The 11585-nt window shown below is 43.9% G+C and overlaps 1 protein-coding gene across 1 annotated transcript in view; it reads left to right on the top strand.

The window, feature by feature from the left end:
* The first annotated feature begins 1919 nt into the window (after window positions 1-1919).
* ADCY2 (adenylate cyclase 2) overlaps window positions 1920-11585 on the top strand; it is a 206010-nt gene continuing 196344 nt past the window's right edge. Inside the window, exon 1 of the mRNA XM_064428914.1 lies at window positions 1920-2625. Within this exon, the coding sequence (XP_064284984.1) occupies window positions 2398-2625 (228 nt within the window). The 5' untranslated portion in view covers window positions 1920-2397. The remainder of the gene's footprint in view (window positions 2626-11585) is intronic.

Genomic DNA, 11585 nt, shown 5'->3' with positions numbered 1-11585 from the left:
AGATACCACTGGGCAACCTTTGGGTTAATTAAGTTTTTGCTGTGCAATTATAATTTTATTTCCTGAGAAATTGCATGAGAGTAATATAATGAGGAATTAGCTGTTACAGGCATAAGACCTTACTGAAATAACAAACAAATTACATGATCATCACAGTAAACTCTTTTGAATGGCCGTTCCTGTTAAGGTTCAGGGAGTGGAAAGCAGTGGAAAGCTATGAAAGCAGAATCAGCTGGGGGAAGAAGACAACCACTTCAACCATCTGTATTAATATACTGTCTAAGTTTCAAATGCTTTTGTGAGGATGGTTGTTGTACACATGGAACAGAGAACTTTCTTAATTTTGCCTGTTCAGATCTTTTACATTTTTGTGATTACTTACAGGATCATGGAATTATTCTTGAATTTTAAAGAAGTGTATATGTGATCCTGGTCTTTCCACCTTTGAGAGGTCAAAACACCTTCAAATACCAGATTCTGAGATCTGCTTTTTCAAGAGGTTTTATGTTGTAATTCTGGTTTGGCTCTTGATTTTTTTAAACTCCCTATGCTTATCTCACTATATATGTCTGTGTGACAGTGAGGGTGGCCAACTCCATAATTTTTGAAGTGACTGCAAGTAAAGCCTTTTCATGTTGCAAAAATTCTCACACCCACCTCTACTGACTCCTTCCCAGCAATTAATTCTGCCAGAATGTTCTCCCCACATAGATTTGTCTTCATCCTTCAATCTTACCACTGCTGCTTTTTGAGAGTTTTTCACCCTCTCTCTCCCAAAACAGTGGGTGCGGTTGTAACTTTCCACTTCTCCTTTATGTGTTCCTCCTGCTCCAGAAAGCGCTTCAGGGGAAGGAAGAGTGAAAAACAAGCAGCTTTTCTTCCATCCAGCCAGCTGAGAGGAACAGGGGGCAGGAAAGCTCAAGTCTCATCCATTTTAAAAAACAGAGGATTCTAAGAGGTGCAAATATATGGACAGGGCTTTGGAGCTGTACGTTCTATTGGTTTCTTGGCATTGTTACACTCGTGGAGGAGGACCCATCTCTTCTTTTTCTGGACAGAAAAATCAGTGGCACAGAATTTAGGTGTTAAATATAAATTAGTTCACAGTCCATGTAGTTTTGGTCTATATCATTCTAGTTACTTGCCTTCTCTTCCACCTGATTAATGGTCAGCCCTCTATTCTATGTCTGTCATTTATAACAATTTATGACCACTTATGTCAGCTCCAGTTTTTCACTTTTTGTAGTAGCATAGTACTCACAAGACCCTCTTGTTTCTAACATTACTCCAATAACCAGGAGACACCCGTGGGACATTCAGGCCCATTAGCATCTGTGTTACTCTGTTCTCTTCCTCTCCTGGGAGCGTTTTGGCAGCCTCCATGAGTTTAAGGACGTGACAAAGCAACAACAGAGGCTGGAGGGTAGATCAGAGAGGGCGGAGACCGACTTAACCTGTGGGGAGGGGACATTCAGGGAAGCAACGGGCTGGTGATGCAGAACTGCCTGTAAATGCTGTGCATGACAGATATGTAACTTTATTGTGTTAGATGTCCAGCATCTTTCCAATCCCTGCTTTGGTAGGAATGAAACAAATCCTTCGGAACATGGTAAACTGGGGAAAAATGTGTCATGCTGCTTTCTAACTTGAATGCTCGTCTTGACAAAACTCGACGTATGGCTTCTAAAAAGGGGATTCCGCCTCCGGAAAAGGTACCCAGTGACACAGTCCTGCAAGAGCCCTCCGCCCGTGGGAGCAATTCCAAAGCAATCTCCAAATGTCTCTCCCTCCGGCTCCGGGAGGTGCTGCCACACACCCTGGGGAAGGCAGCGGCGTCCCCGCGGGAGCCGGGCAGGGCCGGGGGCGGGCCGGGAGCGGCACACGCCGCGCTCTCCGCCCCACGGCCGCTGTCGGGAGCGGCACCTGCGGCGGCACCGCGCCCCTCCGGGCGGCGAGGGCTCCCGGCCCCACGCAGGGGGAGGCCGGGGCAGGTGGCCCGACCCCGGGGGCATCTCCCGGCTCTGGTGCGGCGGGGCGTGGGGCCGGGGCTGCTTTCACGGTCTCCCGCGAAGGCACCTCCCGCCGCCGCCGCCCTGGGGCGCTTAGTCTGTGCGGGCGGCCGCTGCCCTCCCCGGCGAGGAGGAGCGCGCCTGCCGCCCCCGCCTCCGGGGGAGCCGGGCAAGGCATGTGCGTGCGGGGTGGCGCCTTCCGGAGGCGCACCAAGCCCCGGGCGGGCTGCGCGGCGGCCGCGGCATCCCGGCGCTCCGTGCCCATGCCGCCGCCGCCGCGGCTCCTCCTCTCCGCCTCCCGCGCGGGAGCGCGCCCCGCTCCACTCCCCGGCCGCCTCCTGCAGCAGCGGCGGCCGCGGCTCTGAGGGAGTTGCGCGGGCTCTGCCCGATGTGGCAAGAGGCGATGATGATGAGGAGGAGACGCCGCTACCTGCTAGAGCGGGCAGAGCAGGCGGGCGGCGGCTGCGGGGCGAGCGGCGAGCAGTCCCGCTCCCGGGACTGGCTCTACGAGTCCTACTACTGCATGAGCCAGCAGCACCCGCTCATCGTCTTCCTGCTCCTCATCGTGATGGGCGCCTGCCTAGCTCTGCTCGCCGTCTTCTTCGCCTCCGGGCTGGTAAGAGACGCCCTCCCGGTCCGGGACCCGCTCCATCCCCGGGTTCCCGGGCATCCCCGCTGCCGCCGCCCGGCATCCCCTCCCGTGTCGCCCCGCTGGCATCGCTGTAGCCGGCACTCTCAGCCGAGGCGGACGGGACGGGGCGGCCGAGAGCCGCTGCTGCAGCTCCTGCGGCGGAAAGTTGGTGGCCGGAGGCGCCGAGGTGGCGGCGGGGCCGGGGAGCCCCCGCCCGAACTTTGCTGCCCGATATTTCGAGGCGACGCTGGAGCAGCGGCCGCGCGGCTGATGGAGCGAAAACTGAGTCAACAAGCGCATCGAGTTTAATTCACTTAATTCCTTGGCTCCGCTCTCTTCCAACTGGCGGCTTGGCCAGGGCTTTCGTCGCCGCACAAAAATGCAGTCGGTACCTGTATATGAAGTAATATTTTTAGTGCAAGTAAGCAGAGGCTGTGCCCCTCCTTGTGCTAGCCCCCTCCATCCCCTATGATATCATTTTCTAGCGTTTGACCCATTTTCTCAAGAAAGCTTTTGGGACAGCGCAGCCTTCGTTTTTAAGGAAGGTGAAGTTTGGTTGGTCGGATGTCTTTTCTGCGTGCTCAGTGTGGGGTTTCCAGCCTTTAGGAAGAAAAATGTGTCACAGCAGCAGGTGACAGTCGGTATCAGTTTATCTCCCCTGAAATGGGTGGCGTTTTGCCCTTGCAAAGGAAAAGCTGCAGAGGGCAGTAAAATTCTTGGTCCTTTACAGAGTTTTCCCGCTGTTAAGGAGTAGAAGCAGGCTGTTGGCATTACTGTATACTTCTGAAGTGAATGGGTATTTGTGTGGTCTCAGACTCTTCCCCTCCCTTAAAAAAAAAAAAAAAAAAGAATCTTTTTATGGTCTTCTGGAAAGCTGAATGTTTATTGAATAGAGCTAGTTATCTCTAAAGGCAAGGATGAGCAGGTCGGTATAATCAAATGGATTCTCCTAGAGGCACTGCAGCCAGTGTTTGCTTATCCTGCTTTCTTGCTTGACCAAACTTTTGCCTTAAAACCTGCAGGAACTGCCTGCAGGATTAGCTCAGCTTTGAGTCGATTGCTGGTTTATTTCCTTTTGGTGTTTGTATTAGTTGTATTTTAAGCTTTTTGTTCAGGCACTCCTACTAAATAGAAAACAGTTGTAAAAATGAGGCCAGTAATGGTGATGCTTCATATTTTAGTTGTTTAATGTCCAAAGGTTTAAATTTTGGAGCTCTGTGTGCAAAATACAGGTTTGATCACTTATCTCGTTCTAGTATGTTAATGTGGGTGCTTGTCCACCAGGGCTGAAGGGACTGTTGGAAGGTGGAACTGCAAGTCTGTGAGGCAGAGATAACTGTGGAGATGTACACTGTACATGCCCACAGTCAAGGTGACAGAATTTGGGCTTGATAGTGTTTAGTACTAAATTATGTACTTTTCAGTCGTGGTATGGTCTGCAGCTTGTTTACAAGTTGCATGTGGTTATTTTGGTAATTTCATCTCTTGAGGTACATCATTTGCAGTAATGAAGGTAGCATAAAACTGGATCCAGATGGAAGGAGTGCTGAAAGTTATGGAAACAAAACTGTGAACTGGCTGAATCTTGCCAGGCGTTACTTCTTCAGAGTGAATTTAATAGTTCAGTCTGCATTTGGAATTCCAGACATACCGGAAGAGTAAAAAAAAAAAGCTTTTAAAACCGTTTTCCTGAGCCTTTATCTTCCTGTAGCTAAGAACTGGATGGGTGAGTGGAGAAAGAGGTGGGCTTCATCCAAGTTTCCAGTCGACAGATGAAAGTGACTTCAGGCAGGGAGAAAGCTTGCCTATATGGAACTTCCAGCCACAGGATGCTGGACAAAATCCTTTGGAATCCTGCCCAGAATTTCACCTAAAAGCACTTTATTGTAGTCTAGTTTCTGATTGCATTTGTGATTAAAGTATTCCTGAAGGTTTAGATCTGCTTTACCTGCATCTGAATGAAGGATACATATTTTATAAAGCTGTGGACTTTTAGTAATTTTTTTGTGCCTGATGATATAAAAGGGACATGTGGTTAGGAGTATCTGAGCCACAAAATCTTGGTATTAATATCCTTATCTTTTATCTTGCACAACTTGTACAGGTGTGATTGTTTTGACAGAAGATGTAATTTTGTAGAGAAGGCCCAGTGGAAGTGAAGTGGGATAGTTCTATGCATCTGGAGTTAAGGGAAATATTTCTTAACAGTTGTTTCCTTTAGATTTTGTACAAAGCAGTTAAGATTTCACTGAAAATTACTTAAGCCTGTTGTGGAGGAAAAACTCCAAAATGACTCACTATAACAGTTTGGATTTCTTGCTTGTGCTTCATAGAACAGCTTAGAACATGGAATGTGGGATTGGACATTGTTAGGATGGATATTCATGAAGTGTGAACCATTTTCATGTTCTAAGCTAAAAAAATTGGAAACCAGTGGAATTGAGAGAACGCTTTCCTTCTATTTTAACATTTATTTGGTTGTTAAAATATATCACTGTGGTGTCTGAGTTGCCTTTTTTTGTGGGTTTTTTTTCATGTGACAAAGTATTCTTAAGTGTTCCCAAACAAAGCCAGCCACACGGGTGATGTATTTTACTTACTCAGCTCTTTCAACTAGTCAGAATACAAGCTATAGCTTTCCTGATTTCAGATGAAAAATTTATGAAAGCTGTTGCAAAATTACAGTAAACAAGATTACTTACAAAGTGTGCCTGGAAATCAGATTACTTTTCTTTCAGACAATGTACTGCTATTATTACTGAGAGAGGTTTCTTGGGAGATTTTGCTTTTGTTTCAGAGAACTATTGTGATTTTGACCTTTGGTATTAAGCACTCTATCTCCTCAAACACTAGATATAAAACTTGAGTCAGCTTGAATGATGACCATTCACAGCTTGTAATTATAAATAATGTAGTGATAGTATCAACCTTTGAATTTCCTGTGTCAGAGTATCCTCTGTATTTCTCTACCTGGCGTGAACTGCAAGCTGGCAAAATGAGATCAGTCATCCATGTTTAGCTGCTGCTTTAATCGATAGAGAGTAAATTATTTTCCCAAACCTGTGAAAGCCTTTCAGGACTTAAAAATGCCAGAGGTCAGCTTCGTTTTCTCTCTGACTATTGTGTTATTATTTCAATGTAAAATGTATGGAAAACTCATTATTCGCCAATCTCTCCCTTTTTAGTACTAAAAGCTTATGGCCATTTTTAGTGGTATCTAGAACAGTTTTGTCTCTGGCAGGAGCATGTCTCTTATAACTACAATTGGCAGGAGATTGAAAAATAGAGCCGTTTTTAAGTTCATAGTGTAAAATATGACAGTACCTGAAATATCTGAAATTGTGATCAGTTTCTTACATGATTAAACAAAAACTCTGAAGACAGGGGTGATGCCCAAATTGTACAAGTTACTGGAAGACCATAACTTTCCTTTATCCATGCATTTTTCTAGACTTAAAGAGTGCCTAGTCCATAGATAAAGGCCTCAAAAAGAACCTACACTTCAGGGATATCAAAATCTTTTAGTACTTGTGTTGTAAGTGGGGGAAAATTTAAACCTGTTTTGATCTTCTTTCTGTTCCTATTCTGAAAACTTACGGTTCACCAGTCTGCTACCAGATACACGTTTTCTTTTGTCTGGCCTGTTCCCCTTGCTCAGGATCTGTAAGCCTGCTGTGTGGTGTTAACATTAGTTGCAGCCCTTATCTCCCTCCTGAATTTTTGCTGCCACATGTGACCTTGTAAATCTTTTAAGATGTGGTTGCTGTGTGTAGGCTCTGGTGTGTCGGTGCATGTTTCTTGAGGGTGCCCTTGGCCAACTGGGGCATGTGTTGAGCAAAAAGTGCTTCTGCAACATGGCGTGGTGTAGCCTTCCCTCTTCCAAAGCACTCTTGAGATTGTTCTGGGTCAGCCACCTAAGGGCTGGCTGTGCAGCAGAGGTATTAGTTGCCCCATCAACCACTTCCTTGAAGTTCCTGAAAAGCTCAGGATCGTGCTGGTAGGCTCATTATAGATTTTTGGACGTTTTTATGGATTTATAAATTCAAGAAACTAAAGGTTGGCTGCACATCTCTTTTACTGACATACCCAAATACCTTCTGTAGCAAAAAGAGGAGCAGTCAATGGTTCTGAAAGAGGGAATACAATTAACTAGGTCGATGTTCCTGCAGCATGGCAGATGTACATTCTGCAAGAATTGGTTTTCTGGCATCAGACTGACTGAACCTACCATCAGCTGATCCTGCATGGAATAAGAAGTAGCTGCCTCATTCTTCTGAAGGAGTACGTGAAAACTTTCTGTCTGCCAACCTGGTTGGCAGATAACTCTTTCTGTGCAAGGAGGAGATCAGGAGAGTCCTGTTAGCCTCTTGGGGTTTGAACTGAGGTGTCCATTTCTTCCCTCTAGTTGGTGTTATTCCTGAAATAAATTCTTGCTGTTTTTGGTAAAAGGTGGACATCAGCCAAGCCCTTCCAGATTTCCATGATCATAATCTCATCTTGAAATGAAGGGGGAAAAGCCTTCCAGGTCCATGTGGAATGAGTAGTTTTAGCATGTTTCATCATGTACAAAAAGCATCTGATGTGTACCTCTGGTATTGTTCTAATCTCATCAGTTTCCCTCTGAAAAATTCATCCATCCACACCAAAAGGTCACCACACTGACAACGTGATTTTGTATCTGTGTTCTTGAGATGCTCTGTTGTAATCTAATTGCATGGAATAATACAGGCATATGATAAGACCATTTGTACTCTCAATTTTAGGATATCTTTTGAGATCAACCCTATGTAATTTACAGCTTTTTTTAGTTTAAGAGCACCAACTGTTTTCCCAAAGCTCAAGAATACCCAAGGTCTGAAAACGTTCCTTGGAATCCTTGCAGACTGAAAGTAAGCCAAAGCATCTGTTAACAGTGTTTTCAAACTCCAATATATTCATTCCACCAAGAAGAAAGCTAAATTGGAGCAAAAGTAATGAAGTAAGAGAATCCTCACTAACTGAAGGACAAACAGAGGTTTTTTTTGCATGCTTGATGCTATGGTTGTTGTGCTCAGGTGGTATCCTACCTCTCCTTAAACTCTTTCTACCATACCACTGCTACTACCAACATGAGAAGGAATTAAAAATAAACATCAGCGTATTTACAATGCCTTTTCTTTCCACAGTTCCATTTATAATTGAGTGTACAGTTCTGCTTTCAAGTCCCCTATTAAAATGGTCCATGAGTAAACCCCATGTTCCTAGTTCTTGTTTTCTTGTCTCTAGACATCATATAGCAGTATATTCTTCTAGCTATAGTTGCTGGTTACTTGATGCAATCTTAGGATATTGCTATCCCTGCCAGATGTTCCTTCTGATGTTCTCTGAGAGTGACTTTTTAAAGGCAGTATTATCTCTTTAGGCAGGAAAGGTTGGTCTATCTTCCTGTCTGAAGCAGGAATTGCCTGGCTTTCTGTCTGGTTTCAGTCCTCAGTACTGCATCAGTCTGGGCTGTTACTTCTTTCATTCTCTAATGACACTCACAGTACATCTGTGGTTACTTTTATTGCTGCTAAGAGCTTGTCTCGTTTGCCGGTCTCTAACAAGTCTGGAAACAGAGCCATCGAGTTAATGAGGTGCTGGTGGCAACCTCACTTTGCATGCTTCTCTTTCATCTTTCATATTGAAAAACCTAAATTCTGAATAAGAATTGGATAAAACTACGAGTATGGCAATATTGGAAAAATGCTTAGCCTTTTAATAAATTGAAGTTTTATGAATACCTTGGCAACAGAAAACTCATTTAATGCCACAAATTGTGACTCAAAATGGTGGATCCACAACTGCTAATCATTACTGCAGCTGACAGACATGATAAATAACATTCTGACTAGAGCTGTTTACTGATGTGCAATGGGAATAAGACAGATGATGGACTGGGCTCTGATTGTCTGCTGTCTTTATCAGCCTCAAGCCAGGTATGTGGATTCACAAATCCTGTACTGGCAACTTCATCGTGGATCTGCCATGGACTTGTGAATACTTGCCTGCCTATCTTCCTTAAATTTTTATAAATTGGTTTCAAGTTCCTTATTGTGGACAGATATATCCAACCCATTTGTTGACTCCTACAAAATGGTGAATATATTTCTTTGAGCCTTCAAGAGCTCTTCTAGATTAAGGACCTTAGCCAGAGATCACAGATCCTGCATTTACACTGTGATTAAGAGAACTTCTTGTTATGACAGTAGTGGTCACTGGAGCCTTCCAGGCTGCTCCATGCATGACTCCAAACTGATGGACACTTCACACAGATAGGTGTGTTCTGCAAATCTTTTGAGCAGCTGGATGTGCTGGGGACCAAAGTGCAGCTGAACACCTGTAGAGTTTGATTCTGTGCCTACCTCCCCAGTCACAGTGGAGCTGTCATCCCAAATAATTATGTGCTGCCATAGTAGCTTCTGCATATTTCAAAAATAATTGAATCAGCTCAAGCCACATTGATATGTGATGATGGAAGATACCAACAGATTAAACTTCTGTTTTGGGGGATCTGGATCCAAAAATAAGTGAATTGGCACAGTTCTGCCCTATTTTCCCTGACTTTTTTTCTTTGAACATCAAACCTGATGAAAAAACCTAAAACTCAAAACAGCTCAATACATTTTCTTTTCCATATCTTTTCTTTTTATGTCTTGAATAAACAACTTTCAGACACTGACCCTGATTCAGGTGATGCTGAAAATTGAAGGGACTATTGCACCATCTGTACGGAGGAGTGTGAGGCTGTGTCTACACTTACTCTCCCAGTTGTCTGTTTTACCAGCAAGTATAGAAACGTTTTCTTTGTGTCTTCTCTAAACAGAACTCTTGTTTTTAGTGGTGCATATATGATATAAAAGCCCCTTGCTGTTTCTGGTGTGACCTTGTTCCAGGCTTGTGTCTGGGAGAGGCAGAGGAAATGACCACAAATGATGACATGTGAGTCTGAACATTTTCTTCTTTCACCATCCATGGTTCTAGTTTTGAAGGTTTTCTTACCTGGAAGGTGTGTTCCAGAGTGCAGGAGCAATGGCTTCTGGTTGCATACACCAGAGACCAGCTGGGACAAGAGGTGCTCTGGCCCACCTCTCCATTTCCCAAATAGCTTCTTGGAGCTGCTCAGGAAGGTTTGCAAGAGTAGTTAGAACTTACTTTTTTCCACCTGCTTTCCACAGCTGAATTTTGTGCTGTGGGACCTTTTAAAGACCCTAAATGCTATGGCTGACACAGTGAATCTGCTCACTGACTGGATAAATGGGATTGCTATCCTTCGATTCCAGGTAAAATTTCCATATCCCTTTCTCCAATTTGCTAGTACTTTGGTTAGTCTGGGAGGAAGATCCTAGGAAGTTTAGATTCCCCCCAGGTCCTTTTCCAGCAACACTGATTTCAGGCTGAGGACTTGGACACATTGCTTCCTCTGAGAGAAGTGTTAGGAAAACAGATGCTCTTTGAACTTGGCTCAGCACCTGCTTGATATTGCTCCTGTTCCTATAGAATTGTTTCAAATAGAATTGGAAAGGATCCTTCAAGTCATCAAATCCAGTCATTAATTCAGCACTGCCACATCCACCATTAAGCCATGTCCCTAAGTGACACATCTACATGTGTTTTAAATACATCCAGGAATGGTGACTTCAGCACTTCCCTGGGTAGCCTGCTCACCCTTTTACTGAAGAGATTTTTCCTAATATGCAATCTAAACTTCCCCTGGTGCAATTTGAGGCCATTTTCTCTTTTCCTATTTTTTGTTATTGGGTGAAAGAGACCAAGACCCACCTTGCTCTGCCTTTCAGGCAATTGTAGAAAGTATTAAGGTGCCCCCCAACAACTTTTTCTCCAGGCTAGACAGCCCCAGTTCCTTCTGCTGCTCCTCATAAATCACTTCAGTTGCTTCATATACCTTGGCAGGTGGGTGGATTCTCTTTCCTTGCTGCAGGTACTGTGATGGTTGGTCCTTTGTAGCAGCACAGTGGTCTGAGAAGTGTCTAGTCTGGTCAAGACCTAGGAGGACATGGATGGGGAGCTTGTCCTGTAAACCCCACTGGGGATCCCTGCCCTGCTAACTCATGCCAGAAAATGGCCACAGACTCTCACTGGGGCTTGTTTTCTGCACCAGTGAGCTCTGGGAATTTTCAAACCTGACTGATAGGTGGTGGGATTTTGTAAAGTTGCTTCAAGTAATGTGACATCTGTTTAACAGTAAAACAATTTACCAGATTGGTTTTTGCTTTCTTTGATTTTTATTATTTTCTTACCTGTGCTTTAATGAAGTAGGGTTACAGTACTTATGAAAAAGCCCTGAACTAACACATAAATGCCTGTATTTGCAGAATCTGTTTTGCTCTATTTCTTATTATTTAGTCTGAAGTTTTACTCCTGAGATTTCATTTGGCCGTTATATTTTAAATGCAAGTTAACATGTTTGTAACCTTTATTTGAAATTTTATCATAATAGAAATAGTAGCCATTGCAGAATGTGGTCCTGATCATGGAGTCAAAAATGAAATAAGAAATATCTTAGGTTTGAAGTCAGTTGAGCTGAGAGACATATGAAAGTGTGGAAAGCATCCTTAGGGGAGTAAACTTTAAGAACAATGTTGTGATAGAAATAACGGTCTTTAGTGTGTAATTGCACAACCTTAGGAAACACTTCAAAAGTAATTACAAAATGACAGTAGTGCCTTTCAATATTAAAGCTGTTTTTTATGCTGTCCTATTATGCCTATTTGTTAAATCTTAGGAATATTCTTGCAAAATGTATTTTTAAAAGACCTATTAGAGAGAGTACCTAAGTGTACCTTTTCCTTCGTTAAACAGACCCTTAAAATGAGCAGTTTCCTTATGTGCTGAAGCTCTTGTGCTCCCTGGTTCAAATTTTGTCATTCTTACTTTTAAGTGAGTTGCATCTTGACACATTTTCT

Source organism: Passer domesticus, chromosome 1 (genome assembly GCF_036417665.1).
Source record: "Passer domesticus isolate bPasDom1 chromosome 1, bPasDom1.hap1, whole genome shotgun sequence".
Classification (NCBI taxonomy): Eukaryota; Metazoa; Chordata; class Aves; order Passeriformes; family Passeridae; genus Passer; species Passer domesticus.
Note: the sequence above shows the minus strand (reverse complement) of the source record. Positions and strands in the feature narration are given on the sequence as shown.